Source organism: Equus caballus, chromosome 1, assembly GCF_041296265.1.
Source record: "Equus caballus isolate H_3958 breed thoroughbred chromosome 1, TB-T2T, whole genome shotgun sequence".
NCBI lineage: Eukaryota > Metazoa > Chordata > Mammalia > Perissodactyla > Equidae > Equus > Equus caballus.
In genome coordinates this window covers 141,501,968-141,522,230 of record NC_091684.1, presented here as the reverse complement: position 1 = coordinate 141,522,230, position 20,263 = coordinate 141,501,968, and the positions used below count along the sequence as shown (strand labels likewise).

The following is a 20,263-nucleotide window of genomic DNA, read 5'->3' as shown; positions in this document are numbered from 1 at the left end:
CAACCTTGTTCCTACAAATTCCTTCAAAATCCAGTTCAAAAGCTACCTCTTCTATGAAGCCTTCTCTCTTGGGAGAGAACCCTGGGAAAATCCCTTTTATGAGGCTTCCATTCTAACCTCCATCCTCATTCCCAGCAAGTATTTCTGTAACAAGACACTAAATTAATTAAATTAATTAAAGCCTGGAGCCCTTAAATACAAAGCTGGCTGATACAACTTGATGATAGAGTTTGTATTTCAGTATCAATACTACATTTGAAATGAAGGGTACACCTTACTTTCAATTAAGCATTTTAGAGGGTTTGTGGGCTTATTAATACCCGTGCAGCCTGCCTCTGAATGCCTGGCCACTGCTGACTAGAATCAGTCTCACTCCCAGCCATCCTCATAAACAGAGAGAGTGCAATGGCCTTCTCCCTAGGACGACCTGAGGGGAACAGATGTGGATTCAACCTACTGTTACACCTGCTGAGATTCACACACAGAAGAACTATTTCTTTCTTTACTGGATATGGAAGGATCCAGTTTTCTCAGGAACCTATAGGCTGTAACTTATCTGTCTCTTTTCTGCTTTCTGCATGTGCAGTACTCAGCACAGAGCGGTGAAAAACTATTAGCTTAACAACCCTGTATCCCCCTAACCAGATCTCAGGAAAACAGATGGTGGCAGTAAAAGCTTGTTTTTAATTTTGTCACACCTCGTGAGTCTGCCCATATTGTATAAGCACCATATTCTTTATGTAAACAGGGAGAAGGAACCACAGGTTCAGCGTCTCAAACTAAAAGCTAGTCCTTAATCAGACCCATACATCCTCCTAGATTCTGACTTAAGAGATTTAGCTATTTCTTCTGAGCTTCTTTTATTACACTGTAATCATCTGTTTACATGTCTGCCTCCCTCATTACCCTAGAAGGTCGTTGAGGGCAGAGACAACGTTTTATCATTTTTGTATCCCCAGGGTATTTCCTCTATCTACTCACCTATCTACACAATGTTAATATTATTTAAATACTGCTACTTAATTTTAATATTTATTCCAATATTAATATTCACCGAGCTCTCACTTTGTGCCAGATACTGCTTTACAGGTATTAAATTATTTAATCCTCATAACAATCTTGAGGTTGGTTCTAGTATGCACATTTTATTAAATGAGGGAATTAGGGCACAGAATGATTAAGTACCTTGTTCTCTCCATCTATCTATCGATCTAATTCTCTCTCTCTCTTTCTGTCTCTCTCTAATCCAGAAAGGATTTAAGGGCTCCCAGAGTTTATTATGATAAGACATGGTAGTTTCACAAAATGTTTTGAATAAATGACCAATTTTAGACCTTTATTCCCTTAATTTGTAACAGACATATGTAGTAGTTTTGCTGTTCAGGGTTTAGTAAGTTCTACTGAAATACAATGCTCACTATAGTTGTTAAAGCTATGAGCAAATGATCATATTGCAGCAACCAAAAATTATGACGGCTAAGTATAATGAAGAAATTTTTTAGTGACTAGGGAAGAGAACAGCCTAGCAAAAAGTTCAGCTCCCAGTTCCCAAATAGTAAAACCCTTGGTCCTACGGGAACACTTAAGCCAAGACTGGTTAGAGATGGGTTGTCAGGATCAAATCCTAAGAAAGCATAATCTGGGGGAGTCAGTCACTTGGAACCTCTAGGTTCTAGAGCCAGAACAGCCAAGGCGAGTCTGAACATAGAGAATAAGCAGTATGGTCACTGCATCAGGGTTAACAGGCTCTAAGGAGAGGAGGTTCAGTCAGAAGCTCATCTAAATCATATATATTTGGAGAGAAAAGGGGTTAAATGAACAAACAAAAATCCTTTCATGCCTCACAACAGAAAGAAGTCTACATTCTAATGATATGCACACAATGGGGACTCAGTGCATGCCTGTACATCATGACAGAGAAAAAGGTTCATGATACCTCTGAAATCTCTCTTCTCAGTTTCTCCACTGGAGTCAACTTTTTTTTCTTCTTCTTCACCCTCTTCTCCTTCCCCTTCTCCAAAAGAGGCCATAAGTAGTACACCAGCTTGGGACAACAAATTCTTCAACTGACTACAGAGTAGATCCAACAAGGACTGAACTACCTTAGGGCTCAGTTTATCAGCATAGGTCCTACATAAAAGAACAGGAAAGAAACAAATAGTAACAACACAAAAGGGCAAACGTTGTGCTTAAACAGATAAAGGAGATGAGGGGGAAATGGAAATTACTAAAATGAAAAGACCAGACCCCACACAATTCTACCAAGTCATCTACAATGCTCACCCTGTAGTGATGGCTAGAATCTGGAGCAATCTTGTACTTGCCACTTTTAAAGCTGTGCTAAGCTGGGAAACACCAATCTTTGGCAACAGCTGCAGGGGCTGTCCTAGCATAGTGTCCGTGCCACATAACTGTGACAATACATTTAGCAGACCAGTGGAAATTGCTAAAGAAACATCCACTGGTTGATAGTGAACACTCAGGGCGAAAACTGTAACCAAAAGAAGACGCTGCTGGGCCTCTGGAAAAAAAAAAAAGAAACAAAGAAACAAAGACAGTTGAGAATCTTCTCTGAAGTAAACAAAGTATTTACTAAAACAAGTAATATTCCAAAATATAAACAGTTACATGGAACACTATTACATTTAGAAACATTTATTCTTTACCTGTAAGTTGATTTACTGATGTAAAACACAAGGTATAGAACATCTAGCATCTATCTAGCATCACCTCAGCCCAAAACGTACCTTGCATCTTCTACCTACCGGGGCAGTTACTCACCGATGTGATGCTTGTTTGCTTGCAGGGCTCTCTCCAGGGTAGCAGACAATTGTTGATAAATCTTATGCACAGCCACTTGGATTTCAATCTGAATACTTCTCTTAGCTGCTCTGATCCCATCCTAAATTACACACAAAGATTTACCTTTTCTATTAGCAATAATAATACCTCCTATCCAAATAAAAGTAATAGTATTTTATTCCTAGACTATGCAGAGCCCTGTGGTGGTTTTTAATTATTTAGTGTATTTCAGTATAAAAGTTTTATAATAAATTTATTTTTAAATACTTGATAATTATTGATTCTATATAACCTTTCTCCTTTCTCACAAAACAATATTTCCTCTCTAAATACAGAAGACATAAAGGCAATACTTAAAAAAAAAATTCAAGCAATCAGAGAAGCTAGGTAAAATGATCTAGTCTAAAATATAAATTCTTGAAATCCATCCTTCCAAACACCAATCCCTATCCCAGCTTAGATCTCTCTCTACTCAATTCAGCTAAGGGTTAACAAAACTGAGCCAGCAAAGAATCTAAAAGTACAACAGTACCATGGCTCACCTAATCCCAATAGTATTATTATTACTCAGGAAACTAAACCAATAAGATATCTTTGAGTCATTTCAAAGTTTTTATATTTTTAAACCTCAGTCTTAAATACCAAAAAGTTTAGCATTATTAAACTAGTTTTGTAAAAAACAATGGTTAAAACTAAATATACTGCAAGGTGTCATCCTCACGTGACAGGTCCATTACCTACCTGATAGTGATGCAATCGGCCACTCTCTCCTTTAGCTCCTGTGTGTCCAACAGTGCCCAAACCAAAACAACCTGCTAGAAACTGCAGCCTTACAGACGTGAGTAGTGTGGATGACTGGAAGCCTGAGTTCAATCTGCTTCCTGCCAGAGAGATGCTACCTTTTTCCTCCATCCCAGACAACAGAACGAGGATCTGGTGAAGTGCCTCTAAACGAAGCTTGAGAAAAGTAAAATAAACATATTTTAGAGTTCTTCACTGAACTGAGACACAAAGAACCTCTTCATGTCACAGATAATATATTACCTAGCACATGGAAAATTCTGACATTTCTTAGGAATCTATTCTGTTAACATAAACATTTGCTTTATTATTATGACTTTTTAAAATGAAAATCTCTCTAAAAACTCTCTAAGTATACTTCAGTATAAAAGAGGCTACACAGTACAATGGGAAAAGTAGCAGATTTGGAAGCAGGAGACCTGGTTTCAAGCCAGATCCTTCCACTTACTCTGTGGCCTTGAGAAACTCACTGATGTAAAACACAGTCTCAATGAGTCTCAATGAGGCTAATAGTATTTTACCTAACCTATTCACAGAGCTATTGTGATGCTCTTGAGGAGAAACATGTGAAGGTTTCAAAACTGTAAGGTAGTATGGTTATTGCTTCCCTTACTTATAATAAAGAATATAGAACACAGAATGAGTACTCTTTAGTTCAAGAATCAGAAAAAGGATTTCTGAAAGATTTCTCTGTGGTTCTCTTGAACTTCTGGCTCTATCTTTCACAGGAGGATAATACCCACCACTGCAGTCAATTGTCCTATTCCTCCTATTTTTTTTAATAAACTTTTTATTTTGAAATAATTTTACATTTACAGCAGAGTTGTAAAGGTGGTGCAGAGAGGTCCTGGATACCTTCCCCCAGCCTCCCAATGTTAACATCTTACATAACTGCTACATGTATCAAAACTAAGAAATTAACATTGGGACAACACTACTGATTAAATTGCAGGCTTTATTTGGGTTTCACCATTTTTTCCATAATGTCCCTTTTCAGTTCCAGGACCCAATCCAACATAATACATTGCATTCATTTGTCATGTCTCCTTAAGTCTGTGATAGTATCTGTCTTTCCTTGTTTTCCATGACCATGACACCTTGGAATAGCTGTTCATGTATTTTGTAGAATGCCCCTCAGTTTGGGTTTGCCTGATGCTTTCTCATGATTGGACTAGAGTTATGGATTTTGGAGAAAAATAAACTCTCCTTCTCATCACACTATTTTCAGGAGTACATGATATCACCATAACTTATTGCTGGTGATGCTAATCTTGATTACTCGGTTAATGTGATGTCTGCCAGGTTTTTACAAAGTAAATTACTACTTTTTTCTTTTTTCATACTCTATTTATTAGCCTTGAGTCACTAAGTCCAGTTTACTCTCAAGAGGAGGAGAATTAGGTTCCACTTCCTGGAGGGAAGAATATCAAAGAATTTGTGGGCATGTTAAAACCACAATAATTAATAAATATTTTGAGGGAGATACTTAGAGGCTCTGCAGATATCCTGTGTTTCCTTAAAATTTTGCTCACTAATTTTAGTGTTGGTCATTATTACCATGATGTTCTAATCTAGCCCTTGTTAAATGGGCCAAGTTTGTCAAAAATGGAGGCTGTGAGAAGCAGATTCATATGGTCACCAGCCAGTCTCACTCTAGTTTCTAGGAAACAAGGAAAGACTTATGATTAGAGTATCCTGACAAAATTTTGCACTTTTGTCCACTTCAAACAAAATATTATGCTGTTTTAGTTAAGATAGGGACATCAAAAAGCTCAGGTGGAGAAAATGAGGAGGCAAGGAGTAGGAAAAAAGGAAAAGTTTTTCCTACAATTATACATTCAGTGGTTTGGTTTAAGTTTCCATATACCCTCACGAAGAGTAAATATCGAAGACTTACTTCTGCCCTTAACTGCTGCTGTTCCATTGCAATGATGGAGGCCTGGGGACTTGTAGACATACTTTCCTCTGGCTCTTTAAAACCTGGGGCATTCCCCACATCTCCACTCACAAAACTCACAACATTTTCAATCAAGGTATGAACTCCCAAAGACTTGGTGAGATCAAAATCAGACTCAAAAGAGTAAGAGGAGTTGCATAACCAGTCTCTGCTATGTTTCAGGCGAGCCCAAGAGTCACTCAGGGATTCCAACTGACTGTGCATAGGACCTACATACAAACAGAACAAACACGCATCAATGGCAACCAGGTAAAGCATACATTCCGAAACTAGATGAGGGCTGAGTACTGCTCCCATACCAACTGGTGAGAAATGGATACTCGTGTTTGAATACATGCATGCATTAAGTGAATCTGAGCAAAATGCTTTGGTAAAAAAACAACAAACAAACAAAAACTAGAGCAATGTAAGAAAATAAAGGGAAAGCCCTTTTTGATGTACCAGTGTCTCTGTAAGCGCTTTAGCAACACGCTGCCACAAGAAAAAGAAAGGCAGAAGCCGCTCTCAAAATGCTTAGCTTAAAATGCTCTGCAGTATTAAACGAGACTATCATTTATGAACAAAAAGGAACTAGGCACTTAGGACACGGCGGGTAAGACCTACTAGTAATAGGACTTCATCTGATTTAAGATTATCATTGTGAAGAGTAAGTTAAGATTGCGTGAAGTCTACATATCTGCAATGAAACATTACCTTAAAAAGAATATAGAAGGGCAAGTAAACGTAGACAAAAAGGAGACATAAACATCACCCTTTGGGTTTCATTAATACAAAGAACACTTTCCCTGTGTCATGTGTATATTTATTGCAGGTTGTGAAACTCCTATATAGAGGAAGCAAAGTTTCACAGACAAGAATATGTAAGATTTAGTGTAAAATGATATCTATATAAAATTACCAAGTGGTATCATAACAGTCATTAAATATAATAACATTAGTTTTGCCAGTAGGCATTCTCTAGGCTAAAATCTTTACATTAGACAGTAAAAATGCTAATATGCTTGAACACAACTGTCCAAGCCATATGCCAATATTAGCTTTAAATAAATATAGAAATGTCCAATTCTTACAAGCTTTTATTTTTTAATTTAATTGATCTCATGAATTAATGATAAGCCTCGGCTCATGATATACTCTCATCACTGGTCCATGCATAGGCTGCTTTTGTATTTATACTTATTTGTAATAAATGTGAACACAAGAACTAGAAAACTGACAGTAACTTTTATCTACCTGTCTGTTCTTCCTCCAATCCACTTCTCCCTGTCTCTTCCTACCTAAGGCTTTCATTATCCCGAAGCCTTGGTTTATCATTCTTTTGCTTTTACTGTTGTTAGATATCATTTTATCTTATATGTACTCCCAAGACAAATAATGGTTAGTTTTAGTTGTTTTTGACTTTATAAATAAGTATCATTTTTTATTCAATATAATATTGCTAATATTCATTCACATTATTGCATGTAGCCATGGTTCATTTGTTTGAGTGCTATATGATACCCTATCATGTGAATATACCAAATTTCTCTATTAGGAATGCATCTTAAGGTACCCAATAAAATATGCAAAATTGTATGTTACATAATTAGATGGAAAAGATTTGGGAAGAGAACTACTTAAACACTAATGCCCACAAAGAAAACAAACTAACACAATATTGATTGCATAACTTATTTTTTAATTATTACCTTGGTGTCAGTAAAACCCCAGGACTTCAAAGTCAGACACAGAAACTCGTAACAGGCAGCTACCTTTTTAAAGTAACTAGGAAATAATTTATATGCATTCTACTAAAATAATTTAGAATGCCAAAGAATACATGGTTTATTTGCTTTCCATGTTTTACCAAGAATTCTTAAGATTAAAAAATGCAGAATTTTCAGTTTTACTGAATACGAAAAATAAACAACCCGAAAATTGCCCCTAATTGTATAGCTGAGTATCTTTTTACGTAAAATAGAAAAGAGTAAAAATCCAAAGAATAATGTCACGGATGCATAATGTAGTAAATTAAAAGTGATGTTTAAAAGAAGAAAGCTGGGGCTAATGTAAATCAAAAAAAAGAAAAGAAATAATCATTTTCCATTTCTTTAAGCACTCCCAAGCCAGAATCTGGATTTAGCCTTAATTTACAAATGATAGTTTTTGGTTCTTTGTATTGAGCTTGTTTGTTCAATAATAAAATCTCAATAAAAAGTTCTTCTGTTTTCCAATACCTATAAATTACCTTACAAAATGTGCAATGAACTAGAGTTAGAACCACAGAAGTAAAAGAGATCTTAAAGATTATCTAGTCCAGTTTCCTCAATAGAGGAAATAGAGGCTCAAAGAAATTGATCTGCTAAATTAATCCTTAATATTATGGGAGGTGATCTTACATATTTCTGTTATTAATCAACTCACACATCACTGATCCATGGAAATTTCAATTGCCTGCCTATACAAAGGTTCAATTGTGAAAAATCTACAGTGAATTGCCTTAATATACTCCAAAATATTCTATGAAATGGGTGGCCAATCCTAAAATTAAGTCCTTCCTTTCTGCAATTTAAAGCAGGGGTCAGAAAAGTTTTTCTGTAAAGAGCCAGATAGTAAATACTTTAGGTTTTGTGGATTATAAAGGTCTTTGTTGGAACTACTCTGTTGTTGTAGTGTGAAAGCAGCCATAGACAATACATAAACAAATAAGTGTGGCTGTGTTCCAAGAAAACCTTCTTTACAAAAAAAAGGTGGCAGGTCTGATTTGGCCCACTAGCCATGGTTTACCGACCCCTAATTTAAAGGATGCAACTTATTAGGTGTATCCCAAACAAAAATTTGTATGAATAAAATATAAGAACAGGAAAGACACTATTTGAAAGTATTAGGATAAATAAATAAAATAACTAAAATATTTAGGTTGACATCAACAATACTTTGAAACACAAAAACTTACAGTATGGAAATGAGAGATGAAAGAACTCTAATTCTTGGGGAAAAAACTGTAACAATCTGATAACTTTAGTTTGTTCTATACTGTTTTATCTAAATATGGGAAATTCTGTGTCTGAAAAGCATATCTATACAGTAATTGTGAGTAAGTTCAATTCTTACTTAATATTAATTCAGAGTTACTTACTATAAAAAGAAAATATAAAGTCCAACACGAAATTTTTGAGATTGTTTACTTGTCCTTACTACTTTGTCTCTTAAATGGAATTATCAAAATGAACATGGCAGAGCTGCAATACATACTTTATAAACCATAAAATATGTAGGCAAGCTAAAAGGGGAAAAAAATTAAACATGCCATCATGTACTTGCTTGAAGCTCTTCTTTTTTCTGGGGCTCAACTGGCCAAAAAGGAGTAAATACACTACCACACAAGAATCAGAAGACAAAAGGAGAAATTTGATACAGGAGACAACATTTACATTTGCTCTTCTTTATATAATCTAATTTGAAATGCATACATAAAACAGCATTTCACCCATACATGCTACACCACAAAACACACATGTTGATAAATGTTCCCAGAATTATTTTAGTAATAAAACTCAAACACTATATTTAAAGACCTAGGAAAAGAAAAATCAAACCATACAATATTTTAACTAATAAAATTCCTGATGTTGTTTCTTAAATTGTTGCTTTTAGTATCCCCACCATTTTTCACTTGTATCATCTTCAGCCTAAATATGAAAGCTAAAGTTAAGTGTTTGCAAAAGGTATCGTCTTTCAGTAAAGGACAAGCTCAGTTCTGTATAACGATAGCAAATCTTTTAATTATTTATCAAAGTACCAAAATATCAACATATTTAACAGGTTCTGTCAAGAATTTTGACAGGCTTTTACAAGAATTAAATGAGTAAATATGCCTGACATGATTAGAACAATGCCTTGCATATAGGAAGCAGTTTATAAGTGTTTAATGAACACAAATTTCATATTACCTGAGGCGCTAAGCAGAAATATGTTTCAGCTATCTCTCTTTAAAGTAATTTATGACACTTTTGATTTTAGACTTTAGCTTTGATGCCTCTAAAGAGCCGAGCAAAGTGGCTGAGTTAAATTTATTTGCTCACTTTGCTCTAATTCTTCCTACCATATTTGCTCACTTGGACCAAGAGCTTGGACCAACTGTGAAACATTAACTGAAGTGAAGAGAGAGGAAACCATCATGGTTCAACAGCATGGATCCTAGTATTCTCAATGCCAAATACTGAACTTATAGGCACCAGGTCCTCTAAGGGAGGAGTCTTTGGAGGCATAATAAAAGCAGTTGAAATGTGTATACAACCATTGTCATTGATTGACACACCCATTTAGTTTCAGTAAACAGGACACAACTAAGCATTGTTCTCTCTATATATATAATTTCTCTTATTAGGTTTTTAATAACTCAGGACCACTGAGACTAATAAATGCAAAAGCTATATAAGGGGAAAAAAGTTTGCTCTTCCTCTTCAAAATATTCGAAAGGGGTAAACAAGGACATAGAAGAATTCTCACTTGGCCGGACATCTGCTTGTCCTTCACAGCTCAAGTCAGAATCAGAACACCTGAATGGCCCCAAATAGTTTTCAGACTTGGTAGGTTCATCTGCCCAGTTGAAGACAGGCATATGATGGCTTATGGCATCTGGTCCGTATTGACAATAAATAAGGAAAAAATAGGGTGGTTTATTTTACCATCATTTAAAAGCAAAACAAGACAAAAAACTCACTGCCGTCAGAGGGTAGTTACTAAATATACATGATTTTAAAAACTTCTTTCAAAGTATAATCTCCTAAATGTATTTTCAGTGTTAATTTCTTTTGAAGAAGGAAATCCATTATAATAAAATAAATAAAACCACTAAGTGTACATTTTCATTGTTTAATCCACAAGCTCTAGGACTCATGAGATTGAAAACTATTTTTGCCGCCCTTCCTAAAATGATGATTCTTCTACTTTCTAGTCACTTTTTCCTAGGAATAAAGCCACCAGCAAATATTTTCCTTGGGAACATTAAAATGTAATGATTACCAGAATAAATTGCTACCACCTTAAGTGATATGACGAAAATTTACATAACTAGTTTGCTTCCCTATTATAACTTCCTAATTGGGTAATAAAAAAGAAACACTTTTCCCATGAGGTCCTGTATTTGCTTTTCTATTTTCAACAAAATAAAGTTAAATTCCATCAAGTTAATAGGTTTTGATACTACCTTGAAGAAGGTGGTTTATCCATAAAGAAGATTTGGATCAATGGCTTAATTCATTTCTATCTACTTAGACCTAAAACTACAGGAAATCCACATCTACTTATAGGATAATTGTTTAAAAATTTGAACAAGTAGTAACTCTAGAACAGTAGTTTTAAAGTGTTACATTAATTGCTCCTAAGTAATTTATACTCAAATTCTAGGTTATTCTTAATTCAAAGATAAAGATCACTTTCTGTTTTATTCCAAAGATTACTTTGCCACATATTGACATGCTAACGTAGGCTGAATCTCAAATTTACATTTCCATAAGCATGATAAAGATTTGAGAGAAAAGAATAATTTTAGCCAATGGACTACCAATTATAAATATAATTAGTATAGTAGGAAGCTCTTAAACTACAGCTTGGATCCCTTATGCTACTCAATAAATTTGGAGCCATTTTCTCTCCAGGACCAAATAATATCCATTCATTAATAAAACATAGAAATTTTAACAACAATATTCACCTGAGCTCACCAAAATTAGGAAGGTAAATCTGTTCCAAAATTTTAATCTTATTCCTAAGTCAACTGGTTAAGGAAAAGGATACTCTGGCTAATTACGGCACATGAATTGCCAGTTTTCAAAGAATTATAAAACAAAATAAATATTGCACATTATACTAAACATCATTAATTTCTTTGATATTACACATACCTTATAATTTTTTTAGAAACCCAACAGCTTTGATATATTATAGTCTCAAAGGACTTTTCAATAAAGTACTAGCCCTAGCCATTATTATTCCTAATATTTCAGAAAAATCATTCTCTGTATTCTAATTATAATTAAAGGATAAAATATTGCCATATTTTATTCTACAGAAGTACCAACATTTCTTATTCTAAGTTATAAACATAAAAATGAAAAAACTGTGTGTGCATTTCTTCCCCTCATTCCTCATTTTCCCTCATTTCTCATTTTTTTTCCTATGGGGGGAATCTAACATTCTGCCAAGGAAGCTATCAAGAGAAGGGTTTCATTTTGAAATATGAAAGATTTAATACGATGGAAAAAAATTTTTCCCGCAGGCTTTTAGACTAACTGACATTAGCGGTAACTACCATTTCACATTTTCACAACCATAGTATAAATGGGTTTAATAAACATGTCAGTTAATAGAAAATAATACTTAGAGCATTTTTAGTAATCCTTGGATTTATATTATCCAAAACTGCTGTTCTTTCTAAAATGCATTTTACATATAACCAAGAGTTAACTATATTAATCATTAAGACACAGTTTCTAACAAATGAACTTAACGCTTGATGACACTCTATAATTCTTCCTCATGGGAAAATTTTCTTTTTAAGAAATCATCAGCTCATCTCTTACATGCTTTATCTTAAGAGGCAAAGAGGAAAAATAAGCTGGAAACTTTCAGTTTGAAAGCGTGTATGTGTATTTAGGAGGTGATTGGATAAAGAGTTCTCCCTATGACATCGTTTAAACTATAGTAACTGTATCAGTGAGCTAATACATGGCAAATTATGTACAAAACCCCCTTACTGTAAAGCACTGCTTCCGGAGTTCCATACGATTTTTAGAAAGTCAAAACACTACATGACAAATGAGAAACAGAACTGATTATTACCTCCCAGACATTCCCAGATTTTAAAAGGGTATATATTTTATAGAAAATTATCTTCCTTTTAACTCTTCTGATAAAACGTTTATAAATTTTTTTTGCAATAATGTTTCAATGACAATCAGATCTAAATATATTAGATATAAAAACAGCTACTTAATTTAACTAGATATTTAATATTTCTTAATACTTACCTCTCTTTCTATGAGATGATGCCAAATCCAAATCAACATTTCGTCTTCCACTCTATTAAGTTAAAAATAAATAAGCCATAAAATTTAGTTGCGAAAAGTATTTTAAGATTAAGATTTATTAGAGTATTAGAATAAAAAATAACCTATATAATTATAGCAATATGCTACTTATTCACCAATCAAGCCAGACTAACAACAAAGTCTCTAAAAACCCAGTGAAAACAACTACAAGAAAACACAGGCACATAACTCTGAGATACACAAACACAAAGTCAGGGTGCACATTAATTAACACTGTAAAATAGCAAAAGTCTTCCTCTGTGTTGTCACTTTTTCTTCTGTGGATTCTTTGTCTTTTATTTTCGCAACACAGTATGATCTTATTAATACCCTCTAGATGCCTAAAGTCCCATTTTCCAAAATTACTACTTGCTCTATCCTCACTTTCCATTCTTTTCAAAACTCCCACTAGCCTTGGCTAAGTGTTTAGAGGAAGAAAATCCGACAAATCCACACTAACAGAAAAATAACAGTTCTAAGCCTTCTGGTAGTGTTTTAAAATGTTTTCAAAAACCTATTAAAATAAGGAAATCTCAAATTGGCGAGATTGCAGACAGCTTAATAAAACAGTGAGGGCCTTCAGGAAGAAGAGAAGCATGTCTCGGTGTATTTCTGTGTGCACATGGTCAGGGGTGGGTAAAGACAACCGTTTACCCTGCTTCTATGCACAGCCAACTAGATTCAAAAGACAGAAGACAAATTTATGTGCAGACTTAACAAGATGGTCTTAGCAATTTCAATTGTACTCTATCACACAATAAAAAAATTGGTGGCAAAGAAGAAAGGCTGCAGAAGTGACAAAATTAGGAAATGTCATTGTACAAAATCTCTACCTGGTCACACATGTACCCACACTGTAGATAAAGACATTTTTGTCTTACGTACACACACCAGAAACAAGCCTATTTTCAGGCCTTTGGTGCTGGACAAAACACCAAACAGCTCTTGAAGACATTCCTGTGTCATTCAATGAAATGTTTTTATCACACAGTACCTTTGCCATGAGGGCTCACAGTAGAAGAAATTTATCTCAGGCCTCAGAACTGGAAATATCTGTGTGGCCCTTGGACAACTGGCTTGTTTTTATCCTTCAGATACTGTGAATGATGTAAGTCATTATGCTTTTCCTGTTTGGTGGCCCACCTCTAGCAGAACAACAATATGTGCTGAGGTGTGCAAATCTTATCCAGGCCTTTACTTTTCCTCTCTCAGCTTCTTTTAGTCCTAATTCATTCACTTAATTTATCCTTTCATAAAGTATTTATTTTTGCATGCTAAATCAAATCCTTTGTGAAATAAGGGAGGGTGGGGAAAAGATTAGGAGAATGCAGTAAGAATAGTAAGAAACGTTAAAAGTATGACAACTGTCAATCAAACAATTAAACTTAAAACCTGTTTAACTGCTTACTTAGATTTCTGTTTACTACTAGGAGAGAAGTTAATAATGGATCACAGAATACTCTTTATGAAAGAAGGTTAAAACAAAGATTTAGCATTAAACTGGTTAACTTCAGTTATTGTAAGAAAGCATTTCACTCACAAACAATTCAGGATAAATGAAGTACTTACAAGAGATCAAGGGTACAAATGGTAATCCTAAATAACCTCAGACAGAAGGGTAATATTTCAGCTGGAAAAATCCAACTGAAAAAACTGCCCCACTGCTTGCTCCTCTACATCTACACCAGGCTCTCTGAAGCTGAAGGCTCAGCCCAGGTCTCCTTTCCTCTGCAACAGAACCTGTTCTCTCTAGTTCTTGACTTTTCTACCTTTTATGACACTGTTTTCCTAAATATTCCATAAGGAAAGATGATCAAGAGTTAATCTTTTTCAAAAATGGGTTTATTAATCTTTAAAAATTCTGTAGAAACTAAATGAACTATCTTGGCAATTAAATCTAGTTTCAACCCAACTCCACTGATCTGTCTTTTCATTATGTTTTGAAATCATAAATTTTCAAAATATTTTAAATTGCATTACCAAACCTGTTCTTCACAACAACTCAGTTGAGGCAAGTGTAACAGACAGTATTACTTCCCATTTCAAAGATAAAGACACTAGGGCTCAGGGCCAGCCCAGTGGCGCAGCAGTTAAGTGCACACATTCTCCTTCTCAGCGGCCCAGGGTTCGCCGGTTCAGATCCTGGGTGTGGACGTGGCACGGCTTGGCACGCCATGCTGTGGTAGGCGTCCCACATATAAAGTAGAGGAGGATGGGCACGGATGTCAGCTCAGGGCCAGGCTTCCTCACCACAAAGAGGAGGACTGGCAGTAGTTAGCTCAGGGCTAATCTTCCTCAAAAAAAATAGAAACTAGAGCTCAGAAGGTTAACTATCCTGCCCCAGGTCAAAATCAAGTGAGTCTTAAGCCCACTGTGACTAAGTCAGATATCACTGTTTGTTTCCAAAAAGTATGCCACTTTAACTACATTTACCCTCCTCTTTTATCTTTTCATTTCAGTTGAAATGAATTATCAATTATTTACAAGATGCAAAGCATATTGTAGGAGTTATCAGGGGCATTAAAAAAAACCCCTGACCTTCTGAAGAGGTCTACTGGAAAGAAATGCTAATAATACATAAATAAGCCTGACATGAAACAAACTCTTAGTGATTTATTAGCGGTACCAACAAACTGCCATGGAAATAACAGAGAGAGTCACTGTGTTTAAAGTAATCTTGGGAAAGCTTTCTGGAAGAGCTGATATTTTAGCCAGTCCTTGAGAGAGACGACTTCACCGACAAAACCCAGGAGAAGGACATTTAAGGCAAACAATGCTTAAGCAGAGGCTCAAGAGGTATGTCTGGGGTCTGGCAGATGACTACTATGGCAAAAATGCAGATTACTGTAGGGGAAAACTGGCTCCAAAAGAAGGCAGGCAAGATTTTCCAGAATCTTTGATCTCTGGGTAGGTAATCCAGGCTCAGAGAGTTTTTTGAATAGGAAGGTAGCATGACTAGCAGGTGTTTTATTATGGTTCTTGTTATTGTGTTTTCAAGGGCTCTAATTTTGGGAGCAGGGTCTAAGGAGAGGGACTGGAAAAAGTAGGAAGATCAGTTTGAAAACTACTAGTCCAGGCAAAGGTAACAAGGGCCTGAATTAAAGAGTGGAAAGGATGGAATGGGCACAGAAATTTCACCAAAGTAGATTAGACAATCATTCAGTCATTCAAAAAATATTTAGTGACTGCCTACTGTGAGGCAGGCACTAAAGGTGCTTGGGATCTTGCAGCAAATAAAACAGCAAGAACTCTTGGGGCTGGCCCCATGGCCGAGTGGTTAAGTTCACGCGCTCTGCTGCAGGCAGCCCAGTGTTTCGTTGGTTCAAATCCTGGGCGTGGACATGGCCCTGCTCATCAGACCACGCTGAGGCAGCGTCCCACATGCCACAACTAGGACCCACAACGAAGAATATACAACTATGCACCGCGAGGCTTTGGGGAGAAAAAGGAAAAAAATAAAATCTTTAAAAAAAAAACAAAACAGCAAGAACTCTTGTCCTTAAGGAGCTTATATTCTAGAGTAGGCTAACAGAAACTGATAAATAAATATAATAAATAAGTAAATTATGTTAGGTGCTGTCAGAAAAAAAGAAAAAACAGAGCAAGGCAAGGTAGTCAGGGAGTGAATATGTGAAAGGGAAGGCAAATTGCAATTTTAAATAGAGTGGTCAGGGTAGGCCTCACTGAAAAAGTAACATCAGAATAAAGACTTCAAGTGAGGGAATTAGCCATGCAGACAGCAGCATTCCAGTGAGAAGAAAGCGTCATGTAAAGGCCCCAGGGGGAAGTCGTGTGGTATGTTTATGGGAAAGTCAAGAGGCCAGTGTGGCACAAGAGTCATCGAGAAGAAGAGAAGCAGAACAGAAGATAAAAGAGGTAGCGGGGCCAGGATATGTAGAGTCCTGTAGGCCCCCGTAAGGACAAGGCTTCTTCTACTCTGAGAAAAAGTGGAGTCATTTGAGTAGAGAAATGATATGATCTATGTTATAAAATTACCACTGGGTTGCAAGACTAGATAACGAGACTGATAAGATTAGAAAAATAAATGGACAGAGAGGGATCTCAGGAGACTGCAAGACTGAGAACACGAACTGGGCGCACAGAGATACTAATGGGAATGAAGACTAAAAGGAGGAAGAACAAACAAAAACATCACGATACAATGAAATTGCTTAAAGACAATATTCAACTGTCCTTAGAGGAAAAATCTTTTAAGCTTAGAAGTTTCTTTTAAACAATAGCTTTTTAAGTTTATGTAGCACTTGATAGTTTTCAAAAACATTTCCATATTCATTATCTCAAGTCACACAACAGAGGAATTTCCAAGCTAAAAAGGAAGCTTGTAGATAACTCAATCCAAAATACTCGGAGTTTCTATTTGAACTGTCACGTGACATGACCAAGGTCTCTCAGCTCTTCAGCAGCAGAATTAGGGCCAGAAGCCAAGTCTAATACATTGCTATACACAGAACAGGGACTACTATCCTCATGTCACACAATGGGACACTAAGGCCCAGAAGAGTCAAGCAGGACATACAGATTCACAAATAAGGCAGAGAAATAGCTGAAATGAAAAGCCAGCTATCAACTCCAAGTCCACAGCTACTCAAATAGAAGCAATCTTTTAGATAGTTTTCACTCTATAAATTATTTTACCTGTCACACTATAGCACACCTTATTTCCCACTTCTTATATAAATCAGCATCTCACTTGTTTGATTTTTACCTTAAATGCCTGCATCCTAGGTCCTGAGGCTTTTCTGACAGATAATGAGAGCTCCTAAAAGATTTTAAGTAGAGAACATATAAACAGACTTGTATTTTAAATATATTATTCTAGTGAAATGTGGAAGATGGGCACAAGACAAGAGGTGGGGCAACTCGTTTGGAGGCATCTGTACGTGTCCAGGCTAAAGAGAAGGAAAGTTTGGAAGAGAGTAGTGGCAGGAGGGACAGAGAGGACAAATTAGAAACATATTAAGGGTAAAATTTTCAAGACTTGACTAATTGGATTGTGGAGAGTGAGGGGGTTGCAGAGACCAGGAAATAAGAAAAAGTAGAGTCAAAGGTGAATGCAGGTTTCCAGCCCAGGTAGTTAATAGTACCACCTACTATGGGGAATGTGAGAAAAGAAGGTTTGAGAGAAAGGTGAGTTTATTTTTGGATAGGTTAAGATTGGGTAACCTGACAAGCTCAGGTGGAATGTCCATCAAGAAGCCAGATATATGAATCTGGAGTTTAAGAAGAAGTCAGAGCTAAAGACAGAAATCTGAGAGCCATGAACATATAGGTGGTAAACATCTATGCAATACAGTTATCTCATTTCTCTTAAAAGTTCTTTTAAAAAAGTCTTTATATGTCTAAAACAAATGTATATCACTAACTCTAACCAAAGCCTTATGTATATATACCTCGAAAACGAAAATCCTTCTTTACTGAATCTAGGTATACTTACCAGTGCGTAACCCTCTTCATCTGATTCAGGCTGAGACAAATCAGATTCACTCCTCGATTTGATCAGTCTATAATTTGGACTTGTGTGGACTAGTCGGCTCTCTGCAGTAAGACTTTCACTCCTGTCTCACATGCACAAAGAAAAGTTTTTCGATTTGGGACTGTTAGTGAACATAAAATTGAACAGAACTGGCAGCACAGAGATAATACACACACAGTGAGGAGCAATTATGTCTGTTGATGGGAAATCCTGACTCTTGTCTAAGCACAAAGCCCTTCTCAATTGCATCAAAATAATTTGCATGCCACTAAATTACAGAGAGACACAAATAACTTCATATGTTTCTCAACTACTGTTGTTTATATGTAGAAAAAATTGTGCCTCCTCATTTAATCAGAAATTTATACTTTAGGCTGAATCAGTATTACTCTTTATATTACTTTAAATTCATCCTAGTCAATTTGTATTTCCTCCTCCCTGTCTGTGTTAATTTCAGAAAAACACTGTAACTTTGAGAATAAACCATTTCAATGCATAAAGTAACAAAGGGAGGAGAGGTAGTTTTAAGTTTCTGGTCAGTCCCACCTGGTCATAAGTCCACCCCCTTCAGAGGCACTTGTTGAAGGTTGCTGCAACTGTCCTTCTTCCTTTCGCTTCTGAAGCTCATCAATCACAGGACTTACTCCTAATATTAACAGGGCACACCGATGGATCACGGAGTTGCAGGCAGCAGTGTACACATCCTGACCCTCGGGAAGGTCTGTGCTGACCCTTCGCTCTTGCTGAGACTGAGGAGGTGGATCATCAGCTCGAGCCCCAGACCCTGCCCCACTGTTCATTCTATCTCGATCTCGGCTACGAGCTACTTCACGGGCTGAGAGGAAACACTGAAAGATTTCTGTAACATGCAACACAAAAACAAGGTCTTAACACATGGGGAGAGAAGAGCAAAGAAAATAACAATAAAAATAGTCAAAAAGTTTGGACCAAAAACTTACTGAAAGAGGGAAAAATTATTTTTTAGACATTAAATATAGCATAGTAACTAAGTTAAAATTATATCAAACTATTAAACTTTTCATAAAAATTACAATAGGAAATACTCACGCCTTTATAGAATTTAGATTTGGTTGATTCTATTTCTACTCTTATTAATGAGATAGGTCAGTGGTTTTCAAAGTGGGGTCCCAGACCAGCAGGATCAACATCATCTGGATCCTTGTTAGAAATGCAAATTATCAGCCCATCCCAGACCTCTGAATCAGAAGCTCTAGGCATAGGGCCAGCATCTATGTTTTAACAAACCCTCCAGCTGATACTGAAGTCCACCGAAGGTTGACAAGCACTGGGTTAGATAAAAATAACTGCCTATTTCTGGAATGTTCATGACACTGGTATGAAAAATGTCAGGTTACAAACACAACAAGCAAAATTTAAGCTGCATTAGTTATAATGAACAGCTCCCTTCCCTTTCCAAAGTCCATATAATTCCTAACACCTACAATGTGCTGTATCTTCAACACATTAAAAAAAGCGCAACCACTAAAAGTCTTTGCTGAAACAAAATGTGGTTATAATATATGGAAAGACTGCTTCCACAGTCAAATTGCATCACCAGAAATGTCCATCTGATGCCAGCCCTTCCCAATTCACAAGTGTAAAAAGTCAGCGGGTTTGACAAGGTTCTGATGCAGTAGTAGATAGTTCACAATAAGAAAAGAATTCTTTTGCTCAAATTTGGGGTGAAGATGGTATTCTTAAAGGGGAACCTAGATAGAAAAGTTGGTAAAATACTAGATTCATCTGTTAACATGGAAGTACAAACTTCAAAAACGGATCTGTGTATTTTATAGAATTATGACGATAATATTTTCATTATACTGTTACAAGTTCCTTATTTCTATAAAAATCAAAGCAACAAACTCAGAGTCCAGAGCTGGAAATCAGTTAAAGTAATTAAGAGAATGGTCACTGAAATTTTGGGCAGACCTGGTTCTGATTCAAGCTGCAACTAATTGTGGTCCCAGGCACATAATTTTGCCTCCTTAAACCTCAGTTTGCCCATTTTTAGAGTAGGGTAATACTAGAGCACATCTCATAAGACTCTTACAAGGATTATGAGTTAATCTATGTAAAGCATTTGACCCAGTGACCAGCATATAATAGGTGCTCAAA

General features: G+C 36.1%; 1 protein-coding gene across 50 annotated transcripts in view; it reads right to left on the bottom strand.

Annotated features, from left to right (window-relative positions):
* The window catches only part of HERC1 (HECT and RLD domain containing E3 ubiquitin protein ligase family member 1), a 204,183-nt gene that overhangs the window by 87,002 nt on the left and 96,918 nt on the right, over positions 1-20,263 (bottom strand). For 14 of the 50 annotated variants that reach the window (XM_070235134.1, XM_070235161.1, XM_070235153.1 and 11 more), the window contains exons 23-30: positions 18,674-18,986; positions 18,089-18,209; positions 12,574-12,625; positions 5,501-5,769; positions 3,544-3,759; positions 2,782-2,902; positions 2,284-2,521; positions 1,937-2,130 (exon numbers count right to left, since the gene is read on the bottom strand). In XM_070235134.1, coding sequence (XP_070091235.1) covers positions 1,937-2,130; positions 2,284-2,521; positions 2,782-2,902; positions 3,544-3,759; positions 5,501-5,769; positions 12,574-12,625; positions 18,089-18,209; positions 18,674-18,986 — 1,524 coding nt within the window. Of the gene's footprint in view, positions 1-1,936; positions 2,131-2,283; positions 2,522-2,781; positions 2,903-3,543; positions 3,760-5,500; positions 5,770-8,849; positions 8,916-10,051; positions 10,181-12,573; positions 12,626-18,088; positions 18,210-18,673; positions 19,014-20,263 lie in introns of all 50 variants that reach the window. The other 36 variants (XM_070234926.1, XM_070234915.1, XM_070234906.1 and 33 more) reach the window with 7 other exon arrangements.